The sequence below is a fragment of the Hemitrygon akajei genome, chromosome 31 (genome assembly GCF_048418815.1).
Source record: "Hemitrygon akajei chromosome 31, sHemAka1.3, whole genome shotgun sequence".
Taxonomy (NCBI): domain Eukaryota; kingdom Metazoa; phylum Chordata; class Chondrichthyes; order Myliobatiformes; family Dasyatidae; genus Hemitrygon; species Hemitrygon akajei.
The window spans coordinates 1263991-1282103 of NC_133154.1; the positions used below are offsets into that span (position 1 = coordinate 1263991).

Consider the following 18113-nt stretch of genomic DNA (forward strand, 5'->3'; position numbering starts at 1 on the left):
GGTTTTCTATGTTTCTATCTGACATTTTGTATATAAACCCTCCGAACCAGATCCCAGCCTGCAACCCACTCCTAGGGATCTGTTATTCTATATATAAGGCTTGGTTGACTGCTGTGCAGTATGATGTACAGAACTGCATTTAAACACCCACTGTAATCGCTGCTGTCGTTCAACACAGAATCCACGTCATTTATTTACAGAATTGTAAAAAGCTGTACAAAAGGGGCGTCAGAGTGGAGGGTGAGGGAGAGAGTGGTGAGAGGGACGGGGAAAGGAGAGATGGTTAGTGGGAGGGAGAAGGAGGGAAAGGGTTAGGATGAAGAATGAGGGTAGGGATAGGAGGGAAAGGGGGAAGAGAGCGGAAGCTCCCTCAGTTGCTGTCGGACTCCTCACTGATGAGCCCCTTCAGATTCGACCAGGCTGTCAGCTTCCGGGGAGGTTCGTCCTCCCCCTCGGAATCGGAGCCCAAGGAGCGTCGGTAGGTCTGAGTCGGTAGGTCGGGGGTGGTCCTGCTCTCCCAGGCTGAACCACAGTGACGGCGAGGGCGGCCTGTAGACAGAGTGACCATGAGCCCAGGAATAATCCCCCTCCCCCAAATATCACACTCCCATACAAACACCCACCATCCCGAGCAGCCTCCCCACACCCACCCCTGCAAATTGTGTGAATAGAGAGCCACAAGCCTGGGACATCTCCTCACCCCACCACCACAAAGTTCAAAATAAATTATTATCAAAGTATGCATATGGCACCATATTCAGCCCAGAGATTTAATTGTGGGCACTCACAGTAAATAGAGGAAACAATATAATCAATAAAAGACCACACCCAACAGGACAGACAAACAACCGATGAACAAAAGACAACAGACTGTGCAAATATAAAAAGACAGAAAAAGAAATAACAATAAATATTGAGAATGAGTTGAAGAGTCGTTGAAAGTGAGTCCATAGCTTGTGGGAACAGTTCACTGACACTGAGTGAAGTTATCCCCTCTGGTTCAAGAGCCTACTAGCTGAAGCATAATAACTGTTCCTGAACCTGGTGGTGTGAGTCCTGAATCTCTTGCACCTCCTTCCTCATGCAGCAGCGAGAATGGAGCAGGGCCTGTCTGGTGGGGTCGCTGATGATGGATACTGCTCTGTGTAGACATGCTCAATGGTGGGGAGGGGATGGACTGGGCCAGAGGCACTACTTTTTGTAGGATTTTCCATTCAAGGCATTGCTGTTTCCATATCAGGCCATGATACAGCCAGACAAGATACTCTCCATCACATATCCATAGAAAGTTGTCAAAATCTTAGATGACAAGCAGAATCTTTGCAAAATCATAAGAAAGTAGAGGCACTGTTTTGCTAAATTCATAATAGCAGTTACATACTGGACCCAGGACAGATCATCTGGGATGATAACACTGAGGAATTTAAAGCTGCTAAACCCTCTCCACCACTGATGTCCTAGTGAAGACTGGTTCATGGACCTTTGGTTTCCTCCTCCTGAAGTCAATAATTAACTCCTTGGTCTTGCTGAAATTTAGTGAGAGGTTGTTGTTGTGGCACCACAATCTCCCACCTACATGCTGATCGTCACCACCTTTGATTCAGCCAATGTAAATATGGCATTGGACCAATTGTAAGTATCACTCAACACCGTCTCTACCTCCCAGCCATGACCCCGTGACCACAGCCCTCTTGGCAAAGCTCACAATCTCATCCTCCCTCATGCCTCCTTCTCACCCCTTTCTACTGTGTTTCAGCCCCCTCTCCCTTCCCTTTCCTCGCACGGCCCCTTCTCTCCACAGCCACAGAACTGTTGCCCGGATATGGACAGGATACCCACCCTCAGTCACAATGATGTTACTGACGTCCAGCGAAGCCAATTCTGCTTCTTCCTCCCGTCTGAGCCGTACAGCCTTACACTTCTCCAGGGTGGGATTCCCTGTGGGGGTGGGGGGAGGGAGGGGGAGGGGGAGTGGGAGGGGAGGGTAGGGAGGGGGAGGGTAGAGAAAGGGAAGGGAGGGCAGAGAGGGGGAGGGAGTAGAGGGAGGTGGAGAGAAAAGGGTGGAGAACGGCATGGTTAAGAGTGTGGTATGTTGGACAGACAGCAGAGTTGGGAACGAAGGGGAGTTTAATGCAGAAAGGGGAAATTGGAGAGTTTGCAGATGAGGTGAGGGAAGGTGAGGAGGGGATGGAGGTGGTGGATATTGGTGTGAAGAGAAGGAACAGATTAGTGAGGGATGGGTGCGGTGAGCAACACACCATGATGCATTTACCGAGACACAGGAGATTTGTACAGAAGGGGGACAGAGAACGGTATACGAGGAAGACTCACCTTCTACCCCCAGCTCCTCCAGCTCCTGCCGAAGCACCCTAATCATGGACTTGTTGGAATGACAGTTTTCAAAGAGCTTCTTGTAGTTCCTGCGGACCCCACAGGTGAGGATACAGCGCTTTAGCCGCCGGATGGTGGGGTGTTCTTCCTTCGCAGAATCCTTCCTGCTGCCTGACTGCTTCTGTAATCGGATGTCCACTGGTCAGCTTGGGGCATGAGACACCCATTCTGGGAGTGTGAGATGGGATATTGTGATGGGACGGTGTGGAGGGAGCTTCATCTGTGTCAGACCCTGGGAGTGTGTGACGGGACGGTGTGGAGGGAGCTTCATCTGTGTCAGACCCTGGGAGTGTGTGACGGGACGGTGTGGAGGGAGCTTCATCTGTGTCAGACCCTGGGAGTGTGTGACGGGACGGTGTGGAGGGAGCTTCATCTGTGTCAGACCCTGGGAGTGTGTGATGGGACGGTGTGGAGGGAATTTCACTCTGTGCCTGACCCTGGAAGTGTGTGATGGGACGGTGTGGAGGGAATTTCACTCTGTGCCTGACCCTGGAAGTGTGTGATGGGACAGTATGATGGGAGTTTCTGTGTCAGACCCAGGAAGCGTGTAATGGGACTGTGTGGATGGAGCCTCCCCCTGCGTGCGTTCTGTAGGGATGTGCCTTATTCTGATTGTTGAAAGTCGCTTCCATTGTGATTGGTTAGTTTAGAAAGTGCAGCTGCTTTTTCCATTGGATAACTGCCTGGTGTCCAGTTTCAAATACCCTGGGAGTATAAACAGCACATGGGAGGGGCTTTCTCTCTTTTTCCTTTGTTCAAGGCAAGACCATTGGGAAGGTATGCCCTGTGTGCACTTTTAACAAACAAACAACAGGAAATCTGAGCAACACACACACACACACAAAATGCTGCAGAAACTCAGCAGGCCAGGCAGCATTTATGGAAAATAGTAGTCAATGTTTCGGGTTGAAATCTTTTAGCCTGAAACGTTGGCTGTACTTTTTTTTCCCCATAGATGCTGCCTGGTCTACTGAGTTCCTCCAGGATTTTGTGTGTGTTGCACTTTTAACTAAGCATGTTTGTTGAATGTTCAGCTTTGTAGGGAACATGAATGTTTGGTCAAATGTTTACTGTTTGTAAATAAATGATTAACATACCTATTTGCAGAGAGTGCTTTCTGACCCATGAACCTGATTGAACATGAGTGTGTAACCCATACCCTGGTGAATTTCTCTGTTTGTGATCTCACCTTGCTGTGTTCCTTATGCTGTGCTTTCTTCCTCCAGGGAGACCCACTCTGCCCGTCAGTCTCTTTGTCCACTTCGCTGGCCGATGTGGATCTTGTATCCGAGGAACCCTCGTCCCCAGAGTGACCCTTGTTCCTCTTTGATCCCTCCTTGTGTGGTGACCTCTCTGACTTGCCCCCATCCGTCTCTCCCTCACTTGATGAATTCCCTCCACTTGTCACTTTCTCCTCCCCTGTCTCTCTCCCTCTTGTTCCTTGCTCCTCACAAGAATCTCCTGATTCTTCACCACTCTCCTGCTTCCTGCCATCACCCTTCCTGTTCCTCACTTTCTGCTTGTGGCCCTCTTTCCTTCTCTCCCTCCCTCCTGCCAGCTTTCCCTGAGGCTTTCCGTTCCTTGGTACTGTTCTCAATGCTTCTTCCTCCTTACTGTCCTCACTATCCACATCCTCTGACAGGTCCTTCTGTTTGGACCCACTCTTCCTCTGGGATCCCTCCACACCCTTCTGCCTCACTCTAGAGATCTCCTTCATATGCTTCTTACTCCACTCTTCCTCACCCTCAGTCACCTCTGATTCCTCCTCACTCCCCTCCTCTGACACTGCTCCCTTCTTCTGTTTGGACCTGTTGTTTCTCTGGGTCCCTTGCACACCCTTCTTCCTCTCTCTGCCAGTCTGCTTCTTCGTCTTCTGCACTCTCTCCTCCTCATTGCCTTCACTATCCTCATCTTCCTCTGACACGTCCTTCTCCTGTTTGGATCCACTCTTCCTCTGGAACCCTTTCTGTTTCCCTTTGACCATCTCCTTCCTCATCTTCCCTACACGCTCCTCTTCACTGTCCTCATCCTCCTCTGACACCTCCTTCTTCTGTATGGATCCACCCTTCCTCTGGGACAGTTTCTGTTTCCCTTTGACCGTCTCCTTCCTCATCTTCCCTACACTCTCCTCTTCACTGTCCTCACTATCCTCGTCCTCCTCTGACACCTCCTTCTTCTGTATGGATCCACTCTTCCTCTTAGACCCTTGCACACCCTTCTGCTTCACTTTGAACATCTCTTTCTTCATTTTCCCTACACTCTCCTCTTCACTGTCCTCACTATCCTCATCCTCCTCTGACACCTCCTTCTTCTGTATGGATCCACTCTTCCTCTGGAACCCTTTCTGTTTCCCTTTGACAGTCTCCTTCCTCATCTTCCCTACACTCTCCTCTTCACTGTCCTCACTATCCTCATCCTCCTCTGACACCTCCTTCTCCTGTTTGGATCCACTCTTCCTCTGGAACCCTTTCTGTTTCCCTTTGACCGTCTCCTTCCTCATTTTCCCTACACTCTCCTCTTCACTGTCCTCACTATCCTTGTCCTCCTCTGACACCTCCTTCTCCTGTTTGGATCCACTCTTCCTCTGGGACAGTTTCTGTTTCCCTTTGACCGTCTCCTTCCTCATCTTCCCTACACTCTCCTCTTCACTGTCCTCACTATCCTCATCCTCCTCTGACACCTCCTTCTCCTGTTTGGATCCACTCTTCCTCTGGAACCCTTTCTGTTTCCCTTTGACCGTCTCCTTCCTCATCTTCCCTACACTCTCCTCTTCACCATCCTCATCCTCCTCTGACACCTCCTTCTCCTGTTTGGATTCACTCTTCCTCTGGGAGAGTTTCTGTTTCCCTTTGACCGTCTCCTTCCTCATCTTCCCTACACTCTCCTCTTCACTGTCCTCACTATCCTCGTCCTCCTCTGACACCTCCTTCTTCTGTATGGATCCACCCTTCCTCTGGGACCGTTTCTGTTTCCCTTTGACCGTCTGCTTCTTCGTCTTCCCTACACTCTCCTCGTCCTCCTCTGACACCTTCTTCTGTTTGGACCCACCCTTCCTCTGGGACCCTTGCACACCCTTCTTATGTCTCCTCTCACTGCCTTCACCACCTTCCTCCTCCTCAGACAGCACCTCCATCTGCTGGGGACTGGGTTTCCTCAGTGCCCCTCGGGCAGTATCACTGTCCTCACCCGCCCAGTTTCTGCCCTGGGTGAACCTTCTCCCAGTTCGTTTGTGTCCCTCCTCCTCTCCGCTCAACTGTGAGTCAGGACCTCGGTCGCCCTCCTTCCGGGGACTGTCCACGTGGGAACACCTCGCCAGGCACTCTGATAATTCCTGCCCCGATTTCATTGCAGATTCCTCTCCGTCTCTTCCCTCCACCGCCTCTCCGGCACCTTTGCCCTGCCCTGGGAGAACTCCTGGCTTCCGGTCAGTCTCAGAGGCTGGTTCACCTCCTCCAACTCTCCTGCATCGCAGCTCATCACCTGACTCATCCCGTGAGGGAGACTCAGATCCGATGTCTGGAATGTTTCGGAGAAGAAAAATCCTTCAGCCATTGGCATGGGAAAGGTGACTAAAATATAAGGAACGAGAGGACTAAAATATAAATATAAAATATGGAGAGGTCTCACTTGGGAGTATTGTGAGGTTTATGCCCTTTATCTTAGAAAGGATGCTCTGAATCTGGAGTGAGTTCAAAGGAGGTTCATGAACACATTTCCAGGATTGAATGGCTTGTCATATGAAGAGGTTTGATGGCTCTGGCCTTGTATTCACTGGAATTTGGAAGAATGAGTGGTGACCTCATTGAAACCTATCAAATGGTGAAAGGGCTTGATAGAGTGGATGTGGAGAGGATGTTTCTGATGGTGGAAGAGTCTAAGACCAGAGGACACAGTCTCAGTATAGAGGGGTGTCCTTTCAGAATAAAGATGAGGAGGAATTTATTTGGCCAGAGAGTGGTGAATGTGTGGAATTCATGGCCACCAGCAGCTATGGAGGCCAAATCTTTAAATTAGTTTAAGGCAGACGTTGCCAGATTCTTGATTGGTCAGTGCATGAATGGATACGGGGAGAAGGCAGGAGGTTGGGCTGAGAGGAAAATTATATCAGCCAGGATGAAATAGCGGAGTAGACGCGATGGGCCAAATGTCTAATTCTGCTCCTATATCTAATGGACTCTTCCTCCCCCCCATATCCATTACCTACCCCTCCCCCTCTCTCCCCTATAGCCTGTCTGTCACCCTCTCCCACCCAAACCTCACTGCCTTTCTGTCACCCCCCTCTCTCTTCACAGGCCTGCCTGTCTCTGCCACTCCCTCCCTCTCCTACACCCTTTCCCATCTGTCACCCCTCTACACTCTGTTCTGTCTCTGTCACCCCTTCCCTCCATCTGTCATCCCTCCCTCCTTTACACCTCTCCCCGCCTCCATCACCTCTCCCTCTCCTACACCCCTTCCCATCTGTCACCCCTCTACACTCTGTTCTGTCTCTGTCACCCCTTCCCTCCATCTGTCATCCCTCCCTCCTTTACACCTCTCGCCGCCTCCATCACCTCTCCCTCCCTTACAACCCTTCCCATCTCCATAGACCCCTTCCCTACACCCCTCCCTGTCTCTGCAACTCCCTCGCTCCCCTATACTCCTTCTCATCTCTGTGACCCCTTCCCTCCCCATAAGCCTCCGCCTGTCAATCCCTCCCCCCTCCAGCCGTCCCTGCCTCTGTCACCCCCTCCTTCCCCTACACCCCTCCCCGTCTCCATGATCCCTTCCAGCCTTTGTCTCTAGATTTTGTCTGTTTCAATGAAGCAACCCATGGTTAGGTGTCCTACCTGACTCAGTGGAGGCGATTCGTTCCCTCTTCCTCTGAGGGGCTGCCCCTCGGGGAGGGGGGCTCTCACTGCCACTTCCACCTCTCTCTTGTCGCTGGCGTTTCCGAGAGAGCTCCTGCTGCTTCTTGTTCTTCAGGGTCTCCGCCTTCCTGCTGAGGGGCTCGTCATCACTTGAGTCACTGCTCTGTAAAGCAGGGGTGAGAGTGGAATGAGTGGGTGGTATGCTAGGACACAGCAGGCTTCCACCCCTCAAATGCAATGGGGGGGGGGGGCGGGATCAGTGTGTGTGTGTCTATGCATTGTAGCTGATAATCTGTGCGAATGTGAGTGTGTGACAGAGTTTTGTCTGTGTGTGTGCGTCAAGAATTTGTGTGTGAGTGAGTTTGTGCGTGTGAAAGTTTGTGTGCTTGTGAGAGAGAAAGTGAGAGTGTCTGAGTGTGTGTGTCTGTCCATATGTAGCTGGTATCTGTGTGAGGATGTGTGATCTTACTGGAGACACGCACGCGTGCGCACACACACAGTTTCCAGTAGAACTTAACAGCATAGTACAGGCTCTTCAACTCACAATATTGTGCCAAACTTTTAACTTACTCCAAGTTCAATCTATCTCTTCCATCCTCCATGTGCCCATCTCAGAGTCCCTTAAATCGCCTCTACCACCAGTCCTGGCAGCATGTTCCACACAGCCACCACTCTCTGTGTAAAAAAATACAACTCCCCCATACTTTCCTCCAGTCAGCTTAAAATTATGCCCCCTCATATAAGCCATTTGCACTCTGGGACACAATATCTGGCTGTCCATTCATCTACGCCCCTTATCAGCTCATACACCTCTCATTCTCTTCACACCACAGAAAAATCCCTAGGTTGCTCAACCTATCCTCATAAGACACGCTCATTAGTCCAAGTAGCATCCTGGTAAACCTCCTCTCTAAAGCTTGCTTCTTTATAATGAGGTGACCAGAACTGAACACAATATCCCAAGTGTGGTCTGACCAGGATTTTATAGAGCTGCGACATTACTCATGGCTCTTCAATTCAGTCCCTTGACTAATGAAGGTAAACACACTATACTCCTTCTTACCAACCCTATCAACTTGTGAACCCCTAAGATCGCTCTGTTCCTCCATACTATAAGCTGCCATTAACCTCATCTTTTGTCTTCAAGTTCAACCTTCTAAAGTGAACCACTTGAACTCTGTCTGCATCTTCTCAACCCAGCTCTGCATCCTGTCAATGTCCCACTGTAACCTACGACAACCTTCTCCACTCTCCACACATCCACTAACCTTTGTGTCATCTGAAAAGCTACTAACTCACCCATTCTCTTCCACATCCAAGCCAATTACAAAAAAAATCACAAAGAGCAGGGGTCCCAGATCACATCCCTGCAGCCCACCACTGGTCACACTACCTCCTCCCATAGATGCTGTCTGGCCTGCTGAGTTCTGCCAGCATTTTGTGTTTTTATTAGTTCTGAATGTGTGTGTGTCTCTTTGTGTCTATAGCTGGTACCTGTGGAAAAAGCCTACTTACATTTACTCTATCTGTAACCCCCCCCCCCATAATTTTGTATAGCTTTATCAAATCTCCTCTCAATCTTCTACATTCCAATGCAGGGGTTCCAACTTTTATTTTCTATGCCTTGGACCAATGTTATTAAGCAAGGTGTCCGTGGACTCCAGGTTTGGAATCCTTGTTTCAATGGAATAATGTCCTAATCTATTCAAACTTTCCCTTTAACTCATGTCCTCAGTCCCAGCAACATCCTTGTAAATTTTCTCTGTGCTCAATCTCATTTACATCTTTACTGTAGGTGAACAAAATTGCATACAATACTCCAGATTAGACCTCACCCATCTCGTTTACAACTTCAACGTAACACCCCAATTCCTGAATTCAACATTTTGATTTTTGAAGACCAATGTGCCAAAAGCTGTCTGTGCAACCCTATCTACTTGTGACACCACTTTCAGGGTACTATGGACATGTATTCTCAGATTCCTGTGTTCTACCACACTCCTCGCCCTGGTTTGTCCTCCTAAAGTGCAAAACCTCACACTTGTCTGCATTAAATTCCATCTGCCATTTTTCAGTCTATTTCTCCAGCTGGACGATATCCCATTACAAGCTCTGATAGTCCTCCTCACTGTCCACTACACCCTCAATTTTGGTGTCATCCACAAATTTGCTGATCCAGTTATCCACGTTTATCATCCAGATCATTGATATAGATGACAAACAACAAGGGACCCAGCTATGATCCCCGCAGCACACCACTAGTCACAGGCCTCCAGAAAATCTCTGGCTTCTCCCATGAAGCTAATGTCCAATCCCATTTACTAGCTCATCCTGTATGCCACTGAACCTTCCTGCCGATCCCCCAAGCGGGACTTTACCAAACACCCATGTAAACAACATCCACTACCTTGTCTGCATCAACTTTCCTAGTTACCACCTCAAAAAACTCTAAGGTTCGTAGATACCACCTACCACACACAAAGTCATGTGGACAAACTCCTTATATACACAGCTGGTGTTGTCTGAGTGGGTGGGAGAGATTGTGTGTGTGTAAGCGTGTGAGAGAATATGGGCATGTGTGAGTGCCTCATTGTACAGTGAGCTGGGTTTCGGCATGATGTGACCCCTTGGTGAAAGACTGGGACACAGTGCACCCGGTGTCTTCACTCACCGGGTATTCGAGCAGTGCTCTCTCCACCACCTCTTTCAACTCTGCCTTCTCCTGGCTGCTCAGGCTCTCCTTCTGGAGGTGCTTCAGGTATTTCTGCTGCACGACGGTGTGTGTCAATTCACTGAGACAGAGAGAACGGGGGTGAGGGTGTTATCGGTGTCACGACCGAGTGTGTCAGGTCACTGAGAGAGAACGGGGTGAGGGTGTTATCGATGTCACGATGGATAGGACGGATCTGATAGAGGTTTATAATGAGTAGAGACAGTAGCGAGCAGGAGAAAATGTCTCATAACAGGCGTTGCATTTAAGTTGAGGGAGTTACGTTCAAAGGAGATGTGGGGGGCAAGTTTGTGTTTGCACAGAGAGCGGCGGATGTCTGTAATGTGCTGCCAGGGATGCTGATGGACTCAGATACGACTGAGGCTCAGACCCATGGGCGTGCAGGAAAGGGATGGAGATGGATATTGTCCAGGCAAAAGGGATTTAGTTTAGTTGGACAAATGTTCTCTGTCACCTGTCGTTAGTGGGTAACAAAATGGCTTCACTGCCAGTGGCCGGGGGTGAGGGGCATGCATGTTGCGCGAGTTGTCTGTAGGTAACGCGGGGATTTACCTCAGGCCGCCGCTCAGCAGCTCCGACACAAACTCCCGCATCTCCTCCGCCATTTTACTTCCCGCCTCGGCACGACGACCAATGGCGGCTTCGTCGCTGCCCCTTTGCCCCGGTCTGCAGCCAATGACGGCGGACGCACGTTTGGCCAAAGGGGCGAGGCCTAGTTGTCGGGCGGTAGGGGGAATGGTAGCGCCATCTTGGTGAGGACTTTGCGTTACGTCTCTAGACACTGTCGGCGCTGATTGGTTCAAATGTACAGGAACGCCATTTTGCCGCAGTTGGTTCGTTTCGACAGGACGTCTGCCCCACGCCTATTCCGTGTCGGTTACCAGAGCGGCGGCCGCCCCAGTTCCTCACCGAACTAATGTCCGTAAGCGGGGAGAACCGCCCAGTCAGTTGCCGTTGTGAGGCAACTGTCCTCAGCTCCCAGAAGAACCACCACGTCCTGTTGCCGCTGTGAGGCTACCGCCATCTTGATGAGGGTGGCCCAGCACAGGAGTCAGCACCCCCCCGCTTTGCCCCTTCCCCGTCCCTCCCACCTTGTGTACCCTGCCATCCTTCCACCTTCTCCCTATCTCCCCTTTCTACCCCTATCTCTCCCTTCTCCCCAATTCCCCTTCACCCCGACACCCCTTTTCCCCATCTACCCCTTAAACCCACCTCTCCTTTCCCCCGACACCCTTCCCGTGTCTCCCCTTTCCCACCTCCATCACCCCTTTCCCACCACCCTCTCCCTCTTGCCCCTTCCACCTTCTCCATCCCTCCTCCTTCTCTACCTCCTTCTTTGCACCCTCTGCCCTTTCTTCCCATTTCCTGCCCTTCATACCTCCCTTCTCCCCCTCAACCTCTCCCTCACCATTTTCCCACCCCTCAGCTATTCCCTCCACCTTTCTCTATCCCCTCAGCCCCTCCTCTCTCCTCCCCACTGCACTTATCCTTTGGGAAGGAAATAGAAAGCCAGAGGGTCATGAGAATAACCTTTTCCTTAATGCGAGTGAAATGAACATCTGGTGGTTGACTTTGGGGGTGGGGGTGTGGACTTGCTCCATTGTCAGTGGTGCTGATGGCGAAGGCATCACGTTGCTAGGTGTGAACATCACCAATAGCTTTCACAAGGTACACTGCAGATGCTGTGGTCAAGTCAAGACGTACAAAAACGCTGGATGAACTCAGCAGGTCGGGCAGCATCCATTGAAAGGAGCAGTCAACGTTTCGGGCCGAGACGTTGACTGCTCCTTTCAACCAATAGCTTTTCTTGGTCCAACCACCATGGCCAAGAACTGTCAGTAGTGCATCTACTTCCTCAGAAGACTAAGAACTTAGCATGTCCACATTGAGCCTTACTAGTTTTTACTGAAGCACCATAGAAAGCATCACAGCTTGGCACAGCAACTGCTCTGAACATGATTGCAAGAAACTGCAGAGAATTGTGGACTTTGCACCAGCCTATCTTCCATGGACTCCGTGGTTCCTGTAATCTGTCTCTTTAACTCACCATCAGACTCCCACTCTGACCCCTCTCTGTGGGTTCCTGGACTATTACAAGGTCCAAATCAAATTTGAGGCACAACACCTATCTGAACAGGCAGGCTGCAGTAATCCATACCGACATCTTCTACATCCCCCATCAGAGATTCCCACCATCTGGGCCATGCCCTCTTCTTACAGCTCCCATCGGGCAGGAGGTACAGATGCCTGATGTCCCACACCACCAGGGTCAGGAACAGCTATTTCCCTTCAACCATTCGGTTCTTGAACCAACTGGCATGACCCTAATCACTACCTCAGTACAGCAATACTGTGATCACTTTGCATTAAAATGGAATTTGTTTTATTTGTGTTCTTCCTTACACAAACTGTGCCTAATAGTATTTCTTGTGAACAATGCTTCTCTGATTCTGTGTGCCAGTGATGCTGCTATGATTAGGTGTTTTCATTGCCCCTGTACACATGTGACAATAAATTCGACTTGACTGGCTGCCTTGGAAAGGCAGCCAGGATAAACACAGACCCCACCCACCCTGACTTTGCCGCTTCTCTCTCCCACTGGGCAGAAGATACAAAAGCTTGAAAGCACATTCTTCCAGGCTCAAGGACAGCTTCGATCCCACTATTTTAAGACTATTGAGTGGTCACCTAGTTCAATAAGATGGAATCTTGACCTCAAGATTTACCCTGTTCTCTCCTGGGCCAGTCTTTCAAGTTGTCCGCAGGTGTAGCCCATCTTCCTGGTGTACCCTTCTCCCAGGGATGGTGTTTCTCTAGCTCTGGGGTTTCTTGCTCAAGCCCTTGGCTGTATCTCTATCTGTGGGTTCTACCCCACTGTTGCAGAGTATGATAAGATCCACTCTTAACCTCATAATCTTATCACTTGACCTCAATTAGTTAGGATCTTGGACCCTTTTGTTTAACTACACCGTACTTTCTCTGCTCTTATTTTACCTTATTCTACCTCAATGCAATGTGCAACAATCTGATCTGTATGAACAGTATGCAAGACAAGTATCCATACGTGTGACAATGATAAACCAATTGCAATTCCAATTCCTTACTCCCAGCATCACAAGGATTTGGGGTAGATCCCTCACTGCACAGGGCAGCTTTCTCAACTATACAGGAGATGCTCCCTGTAGGAAACACTCTCGTGCCCAAAGGACAGAGAATCCCTCAGACTCCACTGGGAGGTTCTGTCACTCTCGATGGGGTGGGTGGTGCTCCCTTGCCCCTTGCTCCTGCAACAGACACAGAGACCGGACACTTTGGCAGTTCCAAGATTTCTCATCCCCTGAAAGAAGGATGAGAGACACTGGTCACTGCCCCTGAAAGAGAGGAACTGGTCAGTGTACAGATCTCCCCTGAGAGAGAGGGACTGAGAGACACCGGTCAGTGTACAGATCTCCACCTGAGAGAGAGAGACTGAGAGACGCCGGTCAGTGTACAGATCTCCCCTGAGAGAGAGGGACTGAGAGACACCAGTCAGTGAACAGATCTCCCCCTGAGAGAGAGGGACTGAGAGACACTGGTCAGTGTACAGATCTCCTCCTGAGAGAGAGGGTCTGAGAGACACTGGTCAGTGTACAGATCTCCCCTGAGAGAGAGGGACTGAGAGACACCGGTCAGTGTACAGATCTCCCCTGAGAGAGAGGGACTGAGAGACACCAGTCAGTGAACAGATCTCCCCTGAGAGAGAGGGACTGAGAGACACCGGTCAGTGTACAGATCTCCCCTGAGAGAGAGACTGAGAGACACCGGTCAGTGTACAGATCTCCCCTGAGAGACACAGTCAGTATACAGATCTCCCCCTGAGAGAGAGGGAGAGTGACTGAGATCTTAGATCACATTACTTCCCCTTTCTGATGTCTGGTCTGAACCCCTTGACCATGTCTGCATGCTTTTATGCATTGAGTTGCTGTCACATGTTTGGCTGATTAGATATTTGCATTAATGAGCAGGTGCACCTAATAAAATTTCTTACTGTAATTTATAGTTTTTTTATGTATTGCAATGTACTGCTGATACAAGCAACAAATTTCATGACATCATGCCACATTGATAATAAACCTGTTTCTAATTTGGGCCAGAATAAAAGGGTTCTGATCCTTCCATCCTGGTCCAGTCCAGATGAGGGGTCTCAGTCTGACATGTCGACTGTCGATTCCCTTCTATGGATGCCGCCTAACTTGTTGAGTTCCTCCAGCGTCAGACAAAGGGCACATTGAGTCCTCTCTGCTGTTCGATCAAGACTGATTTATTTCTCTCTACCCCACTCCTGCCCACCATTCTCCTGCCTTCTCCCTGGAACCTCTGACATCCTCATTAATCAAGAACTCATCAATCTCTCCTTTAAACACACCCAGTGACTTGACTCTACAATTATCTATGGCAATGAATCCCACCCACTGACTGAAGAAATTCCTGAGGCTGTACTCTCATATTCCAGACTTTCAATTACTTTGGAACGTCAAACTTGAATGCCCAGTTCAAAGTTAACGGCAGGATTCTTAGCAGTGTGGCTCTTGGGGTCTGTCTCCATGAACTTTCAATGTGCAAGGTGATTGGATTGTTAAGAAGGTGTATGTGTGTTGGTCTTCATTAGTCAGGGGACTGAGTTCAAGAGCAGCTCTATAAAATCCTGATAAAACCATACTTGGAATATTGTGTTCAGTTCTGGTCACTTCATTATAGGAAGGATGTGGAAATTTTAGTGAGAGTGCAGAGGAGATTAATCAGGATGCTGCCTCAAATAGAGAGCGTGTCTTATAAGGAATTGTTGAGCAGGCTAAAACTTTTCTCTCTGGAGCGATGGAGGAGGAGAGGCCACTATCAAGTGTGTGAAATGATAAGAGGCATGGGTAGAATGGAAAGCCAGAGATTTTTCCCCAGGTGGCAATGGCCAGCATCAGAGGGCATCCGTTTAAGCTGCCTGGAGGGATGTCAGAGGTTTCTTACACAGAGTGGTGGGTGTGTGGAATGCACCATCAGGGACCGTAGAGGGACATACATTAGGGACAGTTAAGAGACTCTTAGATCTGCACGTGGATGATAGATAAATGGAGGGATATATGGGAGGGAAGAGTTAGCCTTACAGAGGAGTAAGTTTATGAACACTACCCCTCAACCACCAGGCTCTTGATAAAAGGGGATAACTACACTCATTTAAGGACTCTTTTTATCTTATTATTTTATGCACATTATTTATTGCAGTGCAATTGCATTCCTTGTGGGTGTACGAGCCCGCACGGTCACATTCCATGTGAGCATATGAGCCTGTGCGATAGTGTCCTATGCTCAACTGAAAACATCATCTCTAGAATGTCTGTGTCTGTGAGAGAGACTGCCTCCTGTAAGGTCTCTTTTCCAATTTGGCAGCATAGAACCACTCCCCCGAAACCTCAGCTAAGTTTCAGACATGGTACAATGACATTTCTCAGGCACTGCTCAGAGAAATCACTTTCTATATGCAGGATTTGAACACACACACACACCAAATCTCTCATGGGGGGGGGGGGAATCTGTACACTGACTGGTGTCTCAGTCCCTCTCTCTCAGGGGGAGATCTGTACACTGACCGGTGTTTCAGTCCCTCTCTCTCAGGGGGAGATCTGTACACTGACCGGTGTCTCTCGGGGGGAGATCTGTACACTGACCGGTGTCTCTCAGTCCTGCCGAAGGGTCTCAGCTTGAAACTTCATAGATGCTGCCTGACCTGCTAAGTTCCTCTAGCATTTTGTGTGTGTTGCTTGGATTTCCAGCATCTGCAGATTTTCTCTGGTTTGTGACACTTACCGGTGTCTCTCAGTCCCTCTATCTTAGGGGGAGATCTGTACACTGACCGGTGTCTCTCAGGGAGATCTGTACACTTACCGGTGTCTCTCAGTCCCTCTATCTTAGGGGAGATCTGTACACTGACTGGTGTCTCTCAGTCCCTCTCTCTCAGGGAGATCTGTACACTTACCGGTGTCTCTCAGTCCCTCTATCTTAGGGGGAGATCTGTACACTGACCGGTGTCTCTCAGTCCCTCTATCTTAGGGGGAGATCTGTACACTGACCGGTGTCTCTCAGTCCCTCTATCTTAGGGGGAGATCTGTACACTGACCGGTGTCTCTCAGGGAGATCTGTACACTGACCGGTGTCTCTCAGTCCCTCTATCTTAGGGGGAGATCTGTACACTGACTGGTGTCTCTCAGGGAGATCTGTACACTTACCGGTGTCTCTCAGTCCCTCTATCTTAGGGGGAGATCTGTACACTGACCGGTGTCTCTCAGGGAGATCTGTACATTGACCAGTGTCTCTCAGTCCCTCTCTCTCAGGGAAGATCTGTACACTGACCGGTGTCTCTCAGTCCCTCTCTCACAGGGAGATCTGTACACTTACCGGTGTCTCTCAGTCCCTCTATCTTAGGGGGAGATCTGTACACTGACCGGTGTCTCTCAGTCCCTCTATCTTAGGGGGAGATCTGTACACTGACCGGTGTCTCTCAGGGAGATCTGTACACTGACCGGTGTCTCTCAGTCCCTCTATCTTAGGGGGAGATCTGTACACTGACCGGTGTCTCTCAGGGAGATCTGTACACTTACCGGTGTCTCTCAGTCCCTCTATCTTAGGGGGAGATCTGTACACTGACCGGTGTCTCTCAGGGAGATCTGTACACTGACCGGTGTCTCTCAGTCCCTCTATCTTAGGGGGAGATCTGTACACTGACCGGTGTCTCTCAGGAAGATCTGTACACTTACCGGTGTCTCTCAGTCCCTCTATCTTAGGGGGAGATCTGTACACTGACCGGTGTCTCTCAGGGAGATCTGTACACTTACCGGTGTCTCTCAGTCCCTCTATCTTAGGGGGAGATCTGTACACTGACCGGTGTCTCTCAGGGAGATCTGTACACTTACCGGTGTCTCTCAGTCCCTCTATCTTAGGGGGAGATCTGTACACTGACCGGTGTCTCTCAGGGAGATCTGTACATTGACCAGTGTCTCTCAGTCCCTCTCTCTCAGGGAAGATCTGTACACTGACCGGTGTCTCTCAGTCCCTCTCTCACAGGGAGATCTGTACACTTACCGGTGTCTCTCAGTCCCTCTATCTTAGGGGGAGATCTGTACACTGACCGGTGTCTCTCAGGGAGATCTGTACACTTACCGGTGTCTCTCAGTCCCTCTATCTTAGGGGGAGATCTGTACACTGACCGGTGTCTCTCAGTCCCTCTATCTTAGGGGGAGATCTGTACACTGACCGGTGTCTCTCAGGGAGATCTGTACACTTACCTGTGTCTCTCAGTCCCTCTATCTTAGGGGGAGATTTGTACACTGACCGGTGTCTCTCAGTCCCTCTATCTTAGGGGGAGATCTGTACACTGACCGGTGTCTCTAAGTCCCTCTATCTTAGGGGGAGATCTGTACACTGACCGGTGTCTCTCAGTCCCAGGGGGAGTTCCATTCACGGACCAGTGACTCTTTGTTGTTCTGCAGGGGTCATTGTTGGCACCACTTCTTTTCATGTTATATGTGAACGATTGGATGATGGAATTGATGGCTTTGTGGCCAAGTTTGAGAACGATATGAAGATAGGTGGAAGGACAAGTTGTGTTGAAGAAGCAGGAAGTCTGCAGAGGGATTTAGACATTGGAGAATGGGCATAGAGGTGGCAGACAGAATATAGTGTAGGGAAGTGTATGGTCATGCATTTTGATGGAAGGAATAAAGGCGTAGACAATTTTGTAAATGGGGAGAAAATTCAAAAATCAGAGGTGCAAAGGGACTTAAGCAGTCTCCTGCAAGATTCTCTGAAAGTTAATTTGCAGATTGGGTCAGTGGTGAGGAAGGCAAATGCAATGTTAGCATTCATTTCGAGAGGACTAAAATTTAAGACCAAGGGTGTAACACTGAGCTTTGTAAAGCATGGACTACTGTTAGCAGTTTTTCGCCCCTTATCTCAGAAAAGATGTGCTGACATTAGAGAGTCCAAAGAAGATTCACGAGAATTAATTCAGGAATAAAAAGAGCGTTTAATAGCTCTTGGTCTCTACTCATTGGAATTTAAAAGAATAAGGGGAAATCCCACTGAAACCTATCAAATATTGAAAGGTGTGGATTGAA

General features: G+C 49.5%; 1 protein-coding gene across 1 annotated transcript; it reads right to left on the reverse strand.

Annotated features, from left to right (window-relative positions):
- Positions 1-163: 163 nt before the first annotated feature.
- hirip3 (HIRA interacting protein 3) lies at positions 164-11007 on the reverse strand. Its single transcript, XM_073033770.1, has 7 exons — positions 10522-11007; positions 9910-10030; positions 7218-7401; positions 3581-5907; positions 2332-2512; positions 1840-1938; positions 164-549 (listed from the first exon to the last, which is right to left on the reverse strand). The coding sequence occupies exons 1-7, from the start codon at positions 10572-10574 to the stop codon at positions 371-373; spliced, it is 3144 nt and encodes a 1047-aa protein (XP_072889871.1). The 5' UTR covers positions 10575-11007; the 3' UTR covers positions 164-370.
- Positions 11008-18113: the final 7106 nt, after the last annotated feature.

Bases quoted from the DNA above. Each gene is read 5' to 3' on its own strand.
- hirip3 (XM_073033770.1), bottom strand. From the start codon at position 10,574: ATGGCGGAGGAGATGCGGGAGTTTGTGTCGGAGCTGCTGAGCGGCGGC. The intron at 7,402-9,909 runs GTGAGTGAAGAC...CCTGCTTTACAG, and splicing joins GAGCACTGCTCGAATACCCG to AGCAGTGACTCAAGTGATGA. The intron at 5,908-7,217 runs GTAGGACACCTA...GAAACATTCCAG, and splicing joins AATCGCCTCCACTGAGTCAG to ACATCGGATCTGAGTCTCCC.